Below are 14,587 nucleotides of genomic sequence, written 5' to 3' on the forward strand. Positions count from 1 at the left end.
GGGTGCTCACCCATTTGCCTCCATCCCCCGTCCAAAGCTCAGCAACCCCCTCCCGTGTGGCATCCCTGTCATGGAGCCAAGATGAGAACATCAGGCCCTGTAGGTGGGAAGGGCAGCTCTGAGCAAGTAAGAAAGCAGGCTGCTGGGAAAGGCCTGGGAGGGTTCAGGCAGGACCTGTCACTCTTGCTGAGTCGCGTGATGCAAGCAGCTTTTCCTACATCATGGGGCCACATCCTGCTGGAGCCCTCCTGGCTGCAGGGTGTCTGATGGGTGCTGGTGATGACGGTGGCAGGTGGTGGAGGATGTGAGTCAGCTCCCACTCAGTGGTGTGGTGCCTTCCCGGGGGTTTCAGTGCTTTCTCAGAGTTTCAGTGCCTTCCCAGGTGTTTTGGTACCTTCCCAGGGTTTCAGTGTGTCCCCAGGGGTTTCAGTGCCTTCCTGGGGGTTTCAGTACCTGTGGATGAAGAGTCCCACCTGGACGTTTCATGCCCTGTAGGACCCTGCATGCCCCAGCAGCCCCGCTGCAAGGGAGGGCCATGCCTTGGGGCATCAGTCCCAGAGGAGAAAGAGGAAATGCTTCTCCCAAAGGAACTGGGCCACACGCTGCCTGCAGGGATGGTGCAAAGCCTGAGCAGGAACGCAAAGGTGTATGCGAGGGCACCGCACTCACCCCATGACTGATGGTGAGGATGCCATGCCAGTGGTGTGTGCAACAGCCTGACGAGTCCCGGCATGATGAGGTCACCTCCCTAGCTGCCAGCTCTGTCCCCTGACCCTCTGGGATGAAGTGTGTGCACGGGGACCCTGGGACATGGTCCCAGCCATGTTGCAGCCTCACCAGTGGCACTGGGTCGGCACCGCACCCTGGACTGCATTGAGTCAAGAGCAGGGCTGCTTTGTGCAACCAATGGAACTGCTTTGGGTGCCCAATGGAGCTGCTTGAGGCCACCTGCAGGGTTGCTTTGGGTGACCAGTGGGGTGATTCTGGCTGACCATTGCAGCTGCTCCAGGCATCTGTGGCTCACCCCTTGCACAGAGGCCCGTCGTGCCACTGAAGATCCAACCGGCTTGACCCGAATGCCCTGCCGTTTCCTTCTGTTCCTTCTAATTACATGTCTGAATCACTTGCATTAAGGCCATCCCCTCCAGTCACCTGCCTTTCCCCTCCCCCCATGGCATAGTGCTGGGCTGGGGGCACTGCCAGATACCCACCCCAGCTGCACACCTCGAGCTCCCCACATTCCCCACTGGGCTGCCCCACTGCCCCCACTCCTCCCCAGCCCCTTCTTGGTGTTGAGCTCAGAGATGCTGACGCTGGCCCCACCCTGCCCCTGTGCGGGTTTTGGTTTCCCAATGTAGGAAGGAGCCCAAACCTGTGCCAAAACACCCACGGGGGTGTCCGACTCATCCTGCTTTTCCAGCATCTCAGCTGGGAATAAAACAGCCCGCCTGCCACCGGCAGGGCAGAAGTGCTGCGTGCTCACACGGTAAGGATGGAGCTGGGGCTCAGTGCCTTTCAGGGCTGCGATGTGATGGGCTGAGAGCCAGGTACCTGTGGTGTGGGCACTCACTGCGGTTCATCCACGGAACTGGAGGAACCAGGGTCTGCTGGAATTAGGAGTAGCTCCCGCACCTTCCAAGCCTGATGAGCGACGCAATTCCAGCACAGAAAGCAACCGGCTTTGGGGAGCAGCATGGAAGAGATGAAGGGGGTCTGTGGCTGAGTTTAAGGATGCAGAATTGCAGTGCAAGGTCAGGAGGGGACTGCGAGCAAACAGAAGGATGCGATACATCCTGGGGTGCAGGCAGAGAGGGAAGGAGCCCGCAGTGGGAGCAGGAGAGCGTCATGGGGAGCAGGGCTAGGAGCTCCCAGAGCTCACAAGTGATGGGTAGAGGCGCTCCTAGGCAGAATGAGCTTTGTCTTCCTCTGGAATTTGTGGCAGCCCACCTGCTGGCTCGGTATCCAACAGGGCACAGCAGTTGAGAAGGACCTAAGTGGATTTTTTCACTCTATCCCCATATGCGAAGCCCTTTCCAAGCCCAGAATAAAGCCTGGCTCCTGTCATTGAATCCTGCGGCTCAGAATCCCTCCTGGAAGAATGCGGACCGTGGTGCTGGCACTGTCCCTGCTGAGCACGGCTCTCCTGTGCCCAGCCACCGCCGTGCTGCGCATCGGTGCCTTCAACATCCAGGCATTTGGGGACAGCAAGATGTCTGATGAGAGCGTGGCAGGTGTCATCATCAATGTGAGTACAGCCGGTGCTGCATGGAGCATGTGGGGATGGGCTGTGTGCAGGGACAGAGCTCAAATACAGCCCCTGTGCTGGAGCTGCTTGGGGACACGGTGGTGGCTGGAACATTGTCCCAGTGCCAGCCACCACAGTGCCAGGCTTCCTCTCACCATCACCACTGCAGATCCTGCGCCGCTATGATGTTGTGCTGGTGCAGGAGGTGCGTGACTCTGATCTCAGCGCTGTCACTGAGCTTCTGGAGCAGCTCAACAGGTACGAGTGGGGCTGGGGCTCTGGGGCTGAAGCCACTGGGGTTAAAATGCTGGCACTGCGCAGGGAAAATGAAGCTGCTTGAGCAATAAAAGGAAAACAAAAGAAATTCTGTTGAAAGACAGTTGGTTTTCTGGAAGAGGAATAAGAGGAAATTGTTGTAGCTTCGCAGAAGGAAATGGGAAGGAGCAGCTGAGGAGCCTGCGGGCAGCTTGGAGCCTGCTGGGTGTCATGCGGTGCTTCACCCTGGGGGCACAGGGGTGCCAACGGGGCAAAACCCTTGTGAAGGCTGAGGTCACACCTGAACACAGAAGGCTGAAAGGAATTATAACTCTGGCACACTGAATCTGGAAAATGCAACGGGACAGGGGAAAACTGAGGCTGAGGATGAAGTCCTCAAGGCTGGGGCTTAGCCTGGCAAAATGTGACAAATCAGCTTCAAAGCAGATGGGGAGTGGTGGAGGTGGCTGTGCTCTGAGGTGCAGAGCTCTGCACAGCCAAGGGTGCCACAGGGATGGGGGTACTCCACTGGTGGGACTCAGTGCTGAGCGAGGCTGTGGCAGAGATGAGTGCTCCCAAGCAGGTATGCCCGGCCCATGTCCTCACCCCTTTGGCTCCCTCCAGCATCACCACAAAGCTAGCGTGGCAGCAAGGGTGACGCCAGGCCCTGCAGGCTCCAGGCTGCCAATTAATTTAGCTTAGATGCAAATGAAGGTGGAGAGTATCCCTGCAGAGAAATTGTTGGCAGGGGTCAGACCTGCACCCTTCTGCTGTATAGGGAGAATGGAGCTCGTGGCTGGGGATGGCGGGTGCCTCAGGGCTGCGGTGCCCATGAGGTTGGCAGAGCTAGGGTCATCCCAGGGCTGTGCCAGCACCGTGCCAGCTGTGCAACTGTCCTCCATTTGCATGCCTGCAGTGTGTCCTCATCCCCATACGACTACGAGATCAGCGGGCCCCTGGGACGGGACAACTACAAGGAGATGTACCTCTTCATCTACAGGTAACGGGGTGGGCACGCTTCTGTTCCCCTTGGTGTGTTGCAGAGGGGACACAGGGGTCCCATGTCACTGGATGGAGTTCAGGACTGCAAAGCCACTACGGCAGGGCTGAGCAAGGGGCCATGCTGGTGGGCCGTGCTGAGCCCGGGGTCACCGTCCCCTCATCCCACAGAACAGACGTCGTGTCGGTGGTGGACACCTATCAGTACGAGGATCCACAGGACATCTTCAGCCGAGAGCCGTTCATCCTCAGGGTGTCAGCACCCCACAGCAGTGAGCAGCGTGGGGCGGGGGACGGCTCCTCAGTCTGAATGAGGATGGGTGAGCAGGCTCCTGTTCCTCTCCACACAGAAGCGGAGGAGTTTGTGATGGTGCCATTGCACTCAGCCCCGCATGATGCTGTTGCTGAGATCGATGCCCTCTACGATGTCTACCTGGCTGTGGTCAACAAGTGGGGGACAGATGTGAGTGCCCCAGCAGCACCATCCCCGCCATGGCCCCGTCTCCTTCCAGGGGAGGAAGGGATGGCCACAAAGCTGGGCTCGGGGCCAGGCTCTGGGGGTGGATAGCTGAGCCCCCGCATCGCCCTTTCTGCAGAACATCATGTTCCTGGGGGACTTCAATGCTGACTGCAGCTACGTGAAGCAGAGCGACTGGGCCTCCATCCGCCTGCGCAGCAGCGACGTCTTCAAGTGGCTGATCCCAGACAGCACCGACTCCACCGTGGGGAAGTCAGACTGTGCCTATGACAGGTGGGTGCTGCCGTGGCTCCGTGCCACAGGGCCCCACAGAGGCTTCCGTGGAAGCAGTGCCCACTGCGTGCTGTTCTCTTGCAGGATTGTGGTGTGCGGAGCCAAGCTGAAGCGGAGTATCGTGCCAAACTCAGCCGCTGTGTACAATTTCCAGCATGCTTTCCAGCTGGAGCAGGAAGAGGTGAGCAGGGATCATCAGCAGGATTCAGTGTCTGCTGTGCACGGAGCTGTTTGGGACAGCAAAGCTGAGCTGCCATAAGTGCAGCAAACACAACCTGGTACCACGAGGCTGCCAGTGTTTGGGATTAGGCAGCCTGGGCCCAGCCATGTGGCTGCTGCGCTTCTGAGCCAGCACAAACGCAGGGTGAAGCAGCGTCGGCAGCCCCAGGCGGCTCAGCCATGGCTGCAGGTACAGCAGAGAAGGCATGCAGCCCTCACCTAAGGCGCACAGCTGTCCTCACAGCCAGCCAACACGAGGCTGAGCATGCTAGGAGATGCATGCAAGAACACGTGAGGGGGATTTGGGGATTACTGCCCATCCCTGTGAGAGGAGAGATGTATGGGGCGTTTCTGTGGCTTTCGTGGGCAGAAATGGGCACGGCAGGGGCAGAACTCCATGACTCCCAGGCTGGGGACATCCCGTCCACATCCAGCAGCCACAAAGATCCCACACAGCGATGACAGCCACCCCAAGGGCCCCATCAGTACTGTGAGGGGCACAGGGCTCACACAACTCTGGTGTTACACCTCCCTGCCTCCTGTCTTCCTGCAGGCCCTGGCAGTCAGCGACCATTACCCTGTCGAGGTGAAGCTGATGGCTTGAGTTCCTCCTGCTGCCACAGACAACAACCCAGATCCAGCTCCCACCAACCCCCATGAAGACGCTCTCTGCAGCCCCATCCATGAGCCCTGTATGTGGGATGCTCCTGAGCCTGCTCTGGAGAAGAGCTGTGGACAGGCCCCCATCCCATGGCTTGTGGCAGAGCCCTCCAATCCAGCAGGAGCCAGGAAGCAGTGACTGCAGACACGCTTGGGAATGAAGCACACATCTCCCACATCATCAAATGCTTTATTGACAATTAGCTGTTGGACAGGAGGAAGGATACCCAAGGACATGTAGGCTTGATCCACAGTGTTGTCAAGGCTCTCTCTGCTTGTTCCTTGGGTGAGCTGAGCCAACAGCTCTCCCTGCCCTCAGGAAGGCAGCAGTGGTGACAGGCACTCTATGGGGACTAACAGGAGGGGGTGGTTGTGGTGGCCACAGAGCAGGCAGCATCTCACCCATCACTCACACTGCAGACAGCTTCACTGTGAAAGTCTACAAATAATGCAGTGTTTCGGAGGGTCACAAAAGCTCCTGGGACCGGGCCTTTGCTGGCTGCTCCTCAGCCCTTCTTCTTCTTCAGCATCTCCATGTACATTGAAAGGGACTTCTGGATGGAGTCTTTCGAGACGAAGTTGACAAAGTTCTGAATGTCTTCCTCCCGGTGAGCTAGCATGTGGTCCAGCACTGCCTTCCTCATCATGGTCTTGGTGAGCTGACGGGCATGGTCTGTGGAGAGGACAGTGAGCAGAGCGAGCATGGTCCCTGCTGGTAGCAGCCAGCTCTCTCTCACTGTCATCACGTGCTGCTGCCTCCAAAGCACAGGTAGCATGCATTGGAGGGCTCTTTAAAAAAGCATGGGGAGGTGCAGGAAAACTCAGCTGTCTGGAACCTGACCTGGATACATTCTCATGCAATAAATTCTGATCTCTAATCTACTGTGGAAATGACTGATCTACTGGCACACATTAGAAAAAGCAGTGCAACTTCTTCCTCCCTGTGCCCTCTAGAGCCCAACCCTCACATTGTTACACATTACTGAGATCAGGACAGCAGCAGATGAACAAAATCATCTGTTTTTGGAAACTCATCTGGCTTGACGTGTTCCCAACTCCTTCAGCCTCTAGAAAATATTCTGCACGTGCCAAACATCCCACACAAAAGCCATCAGCACTGTCCCCAAGGGTTCATCCCTGCTGCACACACTGGACTCTGCCTGCCATCCCAGCCACGGGCTGCACAATTCAGCATGGAAATGGGGATGCTGCTGGAGCATTGCTGCCTGCTGGAGCTGACTGAGGCCTTCAGCATGCATCTGGTCACGCACACCATGCAGGTGTAAATCTCTTTCATGACATTGCACATATCAGTGAATTGAGAGTGAAAATCCCACATACCCAGGACCCAGAATTACTTTAGCACCTGCCTACTATGGACATTTACAACCAGATAAACACTTGCTGGCTCTGACTGAGTCACGAACAGCACTGCCTGCCACTTACACCTTCACCTCACATGGGAGCCCCGCACACCAGCTCCTGTCCCCCCCACACCCACACCCAATTGCTGCCCCGAGGGCAGCAGCAGCAGCAGGAGGTGCCTCCCTTACCAGGCAGAGCCAGCCACTGTGCCACAACAGCCACAGCCTTCTCCTGCAGCTTCTCCTCTGGCACCACCTCGTCCACAAGGCCGATCTGATGGGCCTCAGGCACAGAGTGCAGCAAGCCCAGCTGGAGGGAGCGTTCAGCAACTCGGTGCCCCACAGCATTCACAAATGTGTCCTTAAACCTAGGAGAGATGGCAGGAAAAGCTTTTGCAGGTGCACAGCACGCACTCACAGGAAAGCATGCTCCCAGCACTGGTTTCAGTATAGATTGCATAGTAGGAACTGAGGCACTGCACCCTCCAACTGCAATTACCAAGGACTCTGTCAGGAAGGATGCAAAGCTACATCCCAGTGGCAAATTAAAGCTTATTAAAACCTTTGTGATCTCTTTTTAGGGACCTCTCTGTGACACTAGACACGAAAGACACTGGCATACCAGAAGGGAGCCACAATGCCCAGCTGGGCTTCGTTCAGGCCGATGACATATTTGGGGTTCTCCGCCATGATTCTGTAGTCACACGACAAGGCAATGAGACATCCTCCAGCTGGGCTGGATCCCTGGCAAGGAGAAGGAAGCAGCGAGTTCAGGTCAGCCCTCATGCTCCAGCTGTGAGTGCTCATGCACCCTCAGCAGCCTCTCTGTTTTCTCCATGACAGGGAAGACACAGGGACAGAGCTGCCAAGGACGACACAGATGTCTCCCCAAGGCTCCAATCACCTGACTCAAAACTGCCACTAAAGATGTCTGATATGCTTGCTAGACTTTACCCTTTCATTTTTAGTGCTCTTTGTTTCTGAAAATCTAAGTAACTGCTCTGCTTCCTTTGAGTTTCACTCTTTAATTCAGAGACTCCTCCAGAGAAAACACTGCTTGGGTTGCAAAACCTGCAGAGATTTGTTATGGCACTTTCTTATGAGCCTGTGACCCTCACTGCCATCTAAACAATTTCAATTTCAACCACAATTCAGTGCCTGCTTAGCCCTGCACAGGATGCCTGCGGAACGCTGGTCAGAGACCCAGTCATCTTCAAAGACAGACAGACACAGAGCTACGAGCAAAGCAGTACTGCACTGAAAAATGAAAACAAGATGCTGACTGGATAACATATTTAGGAACACTGCAATTCAAAGTGCATTTCCCTGCTGGCACACAGTTCTAGCAGGAGGAAGACAAAGCAGACAGAAAGGAATAAGACAAGGATGCGCCCCACTGCCCAGCTTCCAAAGCACTGCTGTCCAAAGGGCAGAAGCCAATTATTTGCAGTACTGCACAGCTCCCACCCAATCTCCTCCCCTCCAGCTACAAAGGCAGTGCAACAGCCAGGCAAACAAGACCAGACAACTCCCATGAGTCTCATCTGTGCAAAAGAAACACTATGCACGTGACAGGCACTCTACAGACTAGCAAGCGACTTCTTGGGGCTGTGACTGGCTCTTGCTGCACAAAACAGTGTCTGTGATATTTAGGTGTGAGCCCGTTAGCCAGACATGAGTGCAGTGTGAGCTCCCCATCACCCAAATGCTGCTGCATCTCAGCATCATGTGCAGCATTACCTGGAGACTGCGATGCCCCCCACTCCCAAGCATTCCCATACCCCGGTGCAGCAGACCTGCACATCCCAACACTGTATTTGCTTCAGCAGTGACAAGACTGGTTTGGGGGCTGTCCCTGCACACACGACAACATTACACAGCAAGCAGCAGAGCACACAGAGCAGCCAGGAAAGCAAATATAAAGGACTTGCATTGACTGCAGCGACTGTCACCATGTTGGAGCCGTACAGCCGGAGCCACATCTCCTGCACAGCTCTCCAGAACTCAGCATAGTGCTCCGTGCTCTTCCCACACATCTCCATGATGTCCAGGCCAGATGAGAAGACTCTGGGGATGGTCTGGAACCAAGAAAACACAAATATCACCCAGAGGCAAAGCGTCCTGCAGCACACTGCCATCCCAGGGCAGCATGTACCGAGGTGATGATCAGGCCCCGGCAGGCCCGGTCGTTCTCCAGCTTCTCCAGACTTATGCAGAACTCAGTGAGGAAGTCCAGGCTGAGGCTGTTGACCGGAGGGCTCTTGAACTTCATCGTGGCTACACCTGAGCCGTGGTAAACACAGAGGCATCAGAAACCCCACAGCAGAGCAGCACACACCACTCCTATGCCTGTTGTGCTCAGAATTCCTTCTGAGCCTTTTTGCTTTCCCACTCTACTCAGATCCTATCTTTTCTCCCCCTGGTTCTTCAGGCCTGCAGCCCTTCACCCCTCCCAGACAGGACAGCCCTGCCCCAAAGGCCTTCCCAAGGCCCTGAGTCCAGGGCAGGCCCAACAGGAGGGGCCCAATGGCCAAAGGAGACCCTGGGAAACATCAAGCAGAGGGGACACGGCCCCGTGACAGCTACACCTGGCTGCCAGGGCACAGAAATCCCAACAGCTGCTCCCTGGAGGACAGTCTGCTTCTTCTGGGTACACGAAGCAGGGACCCTATGGAAGCTGGGATCTGCATGTGGCACACAGCCTCACCAAGTGCCACACCTGGTGACAACCTTGTCCCCACACTCTTCTCTCTGCTGGCCCTATATGGCTGAAGGCAGAACGTATGGGGCTCTGGTGGCTCTCCATGCCCAGGGCTGCATGGTGGGGCTCAGTGGGGTGATGTGACGCTGTACCTGAACTCGTGTCCAGCTCCACCAGGATCTTGTTGTTGCTGAAGGCACGGCGCTGGGTGGAAAGGAGGCCAGGGGGCTGCCAGGCAGCTTGACTCCAAACCTGTGGGCTGCTGCGGGGAAACAGCACACCTGGGGGACAGGGGTATGAGGGCAGACAGGGAGAGAGGCACAGGGACACCATGAGCGCTATGAGGGGGCACGGGGACACCGTGACACACTGTGGGGGGATACAGGGACACTGCAGTGCACAGAAGGGTGACACGGGAGGAACAGGGACATGGCACACCTTGGTGCAGTGACATGGGGACACCCGAACACGTGGTGGGGGTGATCGGGACACCCTGAGCCCTACAAGGAGACATGCGACAATCCTGACACGCTGACAGCGGCCATGTGGGGACATGGAGGAACCCGACCCGGCGAGAGGGCACAAGTATACCCTATTATGTATAGAAAAGGGGGGACACGGGGCGCCAGACCACCCCCCGTGGGGCAAAGTCCGTGGGGATGCTCCCGCTCGGACCGGCAGCAGGGGACACGAGAACTCAATCCCGTCGATAGCACAGCCGTGCGGGGAGCACCTGATCGAGCGATCCGACGGCCAAGGGTCAGCGCTGCCGCCGCCATGTTCTCCGGGAAGGCCAAGCAGACACGGAGCGGCCCCAAGCGTCACAGCCCCGCCCTGGAGCCCCGCAGCCCCGTTCCTTGGCGCTGAAAGCCACGCCCCCAGCCTTTAAGCCACGCCCCCGGCCTTTAAGCCACGCCCCCGGCCTTTAAGCCACACCAGCGTTGGGACCACGCCCTGGTCCCCGTAGCCACGCCCCCCGGCTCTGAAGCCCCGCCCCCAGCCGGCCGCGCGGCACTGAAGTTCTGCCGCCCCGTGGTGGCGGGCGTGAATCCCAGTGCTGTGCTGTGCTGTGCTGTGCTGTGCTGTGCTGTGCTGTGCTGTGCTGTGCTGTGCTGTGCTGTGCTGTGCTGTGCTGTGCTGTGTCCTCCTGCACCATCACACCTGCGCCATCCTGCACTGCTCTGGACTGCCCTGGACTACACCAGCCTGCACTAAGCTGCACTGTGTTGTCCTGCACTGTCCTGTCCTGCCTTCACCATCCTGCACTACTCTGCCTCGCTTAGTGCAGCATCGTGCTCTGCCTGCTTGCTCCACCTGCTCTGCAGACCCCAAAACTCCCCCACTCTACTGCCCTCTGGGTTCTGCCTTGCACATCTGAGCCTGGTGCAGCTACATCCCGTGGCAGTGTCCCCGTGGCGGCCCTTGCAGGCACAGCTCAGTCCTTGGGCAGCAGGGCTCTAGTAGCTCCAGGGCTGCAGAACCAGCCACACTGGGGCAGAATGGCCAGGGGCAGCTTCTCCGGTGGGAGCTGTGAGGCTGCACCAGCACCTCTTGTAAACTTCATCACAGTGGAGGCCATTCCAGGGAGCAGCACAGGACCTGGGGCTGTGGGCAGACTGCATTCAGCAGCAACGTGGCGGGTTCAGTGCTGCCTCTCTGTCACCCTGCAGGGCAGCTTGCCTGATGCAGCGCAATGGGCTGGGAACAGGGTGGTGTGGGCGTCACTGTGGTTCATCCATGGAACTGGAGGAACTGGAATCTGCTGAAATTAGGAGAAGATTCTGCACCTTCTAAGCCTGATGAGCGGTGCAGTCCCAGCACAGAAAGCAACCAGCTTGGGGGATCAGTATGGGAGAGATGGTGAAGGCGGTCTGTGCGAACCAGGGAATGACTAACCAGTCAGTCTGATCTCAATGCCAGGAAAGGTTACGGAACAGACTATCTTGAGTAGGATCATTCAGTGTGCGTGGGACAGCTGGGGGATCAGGCTCAGCAAGCATGGTTCCTGAAGGGCAGGTCCTGCTTCATCAATCTCATCTCTTTCAGAACAGCAGAGCTGAGCTGCCCCAGGTGCAGCAAAGACAATCTGGCATTCATGACTGGGGGGTAAGGGTGGGCAGGGAGAGGGGCATAGGGACACCATGAGCACTGTAGGGGGGCATGGGGACACTGTGACCCACGCTGGGGGGGTGACATGAAGACACTGCAGTGCACAGAATTGGGACGTGGAGGGAACAGGGACTCGCCAACCCCTGGGTGCATTCCAACGCACATTGAGGGAATATGTGTGACAACCCTGACACTGACGGGGGCTGTGCGAAGACACGGAGGAACCCGACGCAGGGAGAGGGAACAAGAGGACCCCACAACATACCGAAAGGGGTCGTATGGGGACATGGGGTCATAGGGCACTCTCCTGCTTGGACCAACAGCAGGGGACACGGGACGTGGGGACTCACCATCCTGCAGGGGAGCGCACCTGACAGAGTGATCCGGCGGGCGAGGGTCACCACTGCTGCCATCATCTCCCGGTGGGTCAATGGGACGCGCCGCAGCCCCGGGATCCTGACGGTGCCGTCCCACCACCTGGCGCCGGAGCCCCGAACCTTGGTGATGAATCCCCGCCCTCTGGCTCCGAAGCCACGCCCATTGTCGCACAAGCCCCGCCCCTTGGCGCTGAAGCCCCGCCCCCAGGTGGCCGCGCGGTGCACACGTGCTGCCGCCCCGTGGTGGCACATAGCGAAGTGCACGGCGATGTCCTGAGCCCTCTTGTCCTGTCCTGTACCGTCCTGCACTGCACTGACTGCACCATCCTGTTTATGCCATTCTGCACTCTTTCATGCTGTCCTGTATTGCTCTGGGCTGCACCAGCCTGCACTAACCTGCACTATGTTGTCCTGCTCACCATCCTGCGCTGCCCTGCTTGTTAACCCTGTAGGTTCTCTATTGCTGCATAAGCCCAAACCTCCTCCCCACCATGCTGTCCTCTGGGTTGTGCCTTGCACACCTGGGCCCAACGGGGGCACATCTGCCAGGAATGTCTCTATGGCTGCCCCTGTGGGCACAGCTCAGTCCCTGGGCAGCAGGGTTCTGGCAGCTCCAGGGCTGCAGGAACAGCCACGTTGGAGCAGGATGGCTGGGGGCAGCTCCTGGCTTCGGTGGCTGTGAGGCTGCGCCAGCACCTCCTGCAAACCTCATCACAGTGGAAACCATCTCAGGAAGCAGCACCAGAGGCTGGAACTGGAGCTGCGGGCAGACAGCATTCGGCAGCAGCATGGCGAGGTCAGTGCTGCCCCTCTGCCTGCTGCTCTCTGCCACCCTGCAGGGCAGTTTGTCCGATGCCCCAGGGCTCACGGCCCGCAGTCTCCCTCTGCTGTGGCGGCTGCGGCAGCTGGAGGAGCAGGTGGGTGCTGGGCAGCCTGGGGGGCGCAGCACAGCAGGGCCCATCCCTATGGCATCCTTCACACCACTCCATTGCAGTTTCGCCGGTTCCAGGAGGTGACGCTGAGCCATCTCCAGAGCATCGCCAGGAACTACAACATCTCCTACAATATCGACAGCCGCTTTCGGTCACTGGCAGAGCAGGCAGAGGCAGCCGATGCAGCTCGGGCTGCCCTGGGCTCTGAGCTGGCCCGCCTGGCTGCTGTCAGTCGGCAGCTGCAGCGCAGAGTAAGAAGGCTGGAAGGGCGAGCCCAGAGCCCCCGTGCTGAGCCACAAAGCCTGCGGGATGCAGTGCGCAGCCAGCAGGAGCTGCAGCATTCAGTGTCCCTCAGTACTTTCAGCTCTCGGCCCCTCAAGGTGAGGCAGCAGCAGCGTCAGTGGGAGCAAAGGCAGCGGATGCTGGTGGAGACTGGACCCAGTAGAATGCCCGGGGAGGATGCCGAGCCCTTTGGTGACACCAAAGCTGTCACAGCAGTGCTGTCCGCTTCAGCCACTGGCCCCCAGGAGCAGCTCCCGGCCCTCCAACAGCTGGAGACAGGTGGGTGCAGGTCCCTTACCTGACCAGTGAAACGGGAGGGTGGTCCGGTCCTGGTGCTGACAGGTATCAGAGCTCTGTGTGACACAGCTTTGCCTTTGGTTCCATTTTAAAATATGGGGCTCCACCCAAGTCCTGTAGTGAGGGCTGCAGGGATTGCACAGCCCACTGTGAAGCCCTAGGGACATCTGTCCTTGTAGCTGTGACTGAGTGCTGCTTTCCCTCCCCAGTGTGCAGTGTGGGCTCCATGCTGCTGTTCTCCAACAACTCAGCCAACAGCGGTGCTGTGCTCCAGCCGAGGCTGCATGTGGGGCTGCGGGAGCTGTCATTGTGCACCTGGCTGCTCACCCCAGCCCCTCATCTCGGCACTGTCCTGTCCTACACCAGTGAGGCTGAGGGCAGCAAGCTGGCCCTGCACGGGGTCCACCCTGGGTCTGCACATTTTGTTATCGGGGACACAGAGTTTCGGCAGCTCTCAGTTACACCACTCCTGGATGGCAAGTGGCACCACCTCTGCCTCACCTGGTCATCCAGCTATGGCCAGTACCGTTTATATGTGGACAGGAGGCTGCTGGCTGCCGGCTCTGGTTTCCAGCAGGGCTATGAGGTTCCTGCTGGGGGCTTACTGATGCTGGGCCAGCAGCAATCCCGCAGTGGAGACTTTGTGCCCTTTCTGGGCCAGCTGGCTGGCCTGGCCCTCTGGAGCAGGGCTCTGCTGCCTGGGGAGGTGGCCAGCATGGCTACTGGGCAGGGGCTGCCCCATGGGCCCCTCCTGACGCTGGCTAATGCCACCCTGCAGGGTGAGGTGCGCAGGGGGAGGTGTGCCTGCCTCCAGAACTGCCCATGATGGCTGAGGGAAAGTGCTGGTTGCTAGTGCTCATGGTAGCTTGTAGTGCCTGGGCAGTGTGAGCTGCATCCCCTGGGTGATGGCACGTAGGCAGCAGGCTGCCTCACAGCCAGGGTGGTTGTGTTCTGGTTGTGTCCTGGGGAGCTGTGGGCAGGACGTGGGGGGGCACCAGGCAGAAGTCTGCTCCTCCACATCTCCAGCTCCTGCCCCCAAGAGCACATACAGCCTCATTATTCCTATTAAAGTGCTTTAGAGAGAGAGGAAATTGCATCTATTTTTGGTCTTGCTTTTCACTGCAGCACTCGGCGCCCCTCACAGCCCTGCTGGGTGCAGCGTTCCACAGCAAGCTGTACAGAATTCAGTTTCAGGCGGGTTTTAACGTACAGCGGCGCCCTCTGAAACCCGCACGGCTCCCTGGTGCGCGGGCTCTCCACGCCGCGCTGCCGTGCTCACGCGGCGCAGCGCAGTGACAGCCGGGCGCCGGCCGCCAGCATCTGCCACTGAGTCACAACCGGGAAAGTTGGGGCACGGAAACGCCAGTGACCCGCGATGAGCCAGAGCCGCCAGCCC

The 14,587-nt window shown here is 58.4% G+C and overlaps 3 protein-coding genes across 3 annotated transcripts; 2 read left to right on the forward strand and 1 right to left on the reverse strand.

Moving 5' to 3' along the window:
- Nucleotides 1-2,098: 2,098 nt before the first annotated feature.
- On the forward strand, nt 2,099-5,073 carry LOC306952141 (deoxyribonuclease-1-like 2; the record flags this gene model as incomplete). Its single annotated transcript, XM_079542791.1, has 8 exons — nt 2,099-2,245; nt 2,415-2,503; nt 3,417-3,500; nt 3,671-3,771; nt 3,850-3,962; nt 4,096-4,250; nt 4,335-4,431; nt 5,023-5,073. The coding sequence occupies 8 exons, from the start codon at nt 2,099-2,101 to the stop codon at nt 5,071-5,073; spliced, it is 837 nt and encodes a 278-aa protein (XP_079398917.1).
- A 562-nt stretch (nt 5,074-5,635) lies between these two features.
- Nucleotides 5,636-11,716, reverse strand: ECI1 (enoyl-CoA delta isomerase 1; the record flags this gene model as incomplete). The annotated part of the gene is made up of 7 exons (XM_079543077.1): nt 5,636-5,802; nt 6,683-6,861; nt 7,116-7,237; nt 8,425-8,571; nt 8,649-8,776; nt 9,347-9,475; nt 11,569-11,716. 7 exons carry the CDS (start codon nt 11,714-11,716, stop codon nt 5,636-5,638), a joined length of 1,020 nt encoding a protein of 339 aa, XP_079399203.1.
- Nucleotides 11,717-12,468: 752 nt separating this feature from the next.
- On the forward strand, nt 12,469-14,017 carry PTX4 (pentraxin 4; the record flags this gene model as incomplete). The annotated part of the gene is made up of 3 exons (XM_079543078.1): nt 12,469-12,597; nt 12,675-13,173; nt 13,401-14,017. 3 exons carry the CDS (start codon nt 12,469-12,471, stop codon nt 14,015-14,017), a joined length of 1,245 nt encoding a protein of 414 aa, XP_079399204.1.
- Nucleotides 14,018-14,587: the final 570 nt, after the last annotated feature.

The sequence above is a fragment of the Tetrao urogallus genome (genome assembly GCF_951394365.1).
Source record: "Tetrao urogallus genome assembly, chromosome: 15".
NCBI lineage: Eukaryota > Metazoa > Chordata > Aves > Galliformes > Phasianidae > Tetrao > Tetrao urogallus.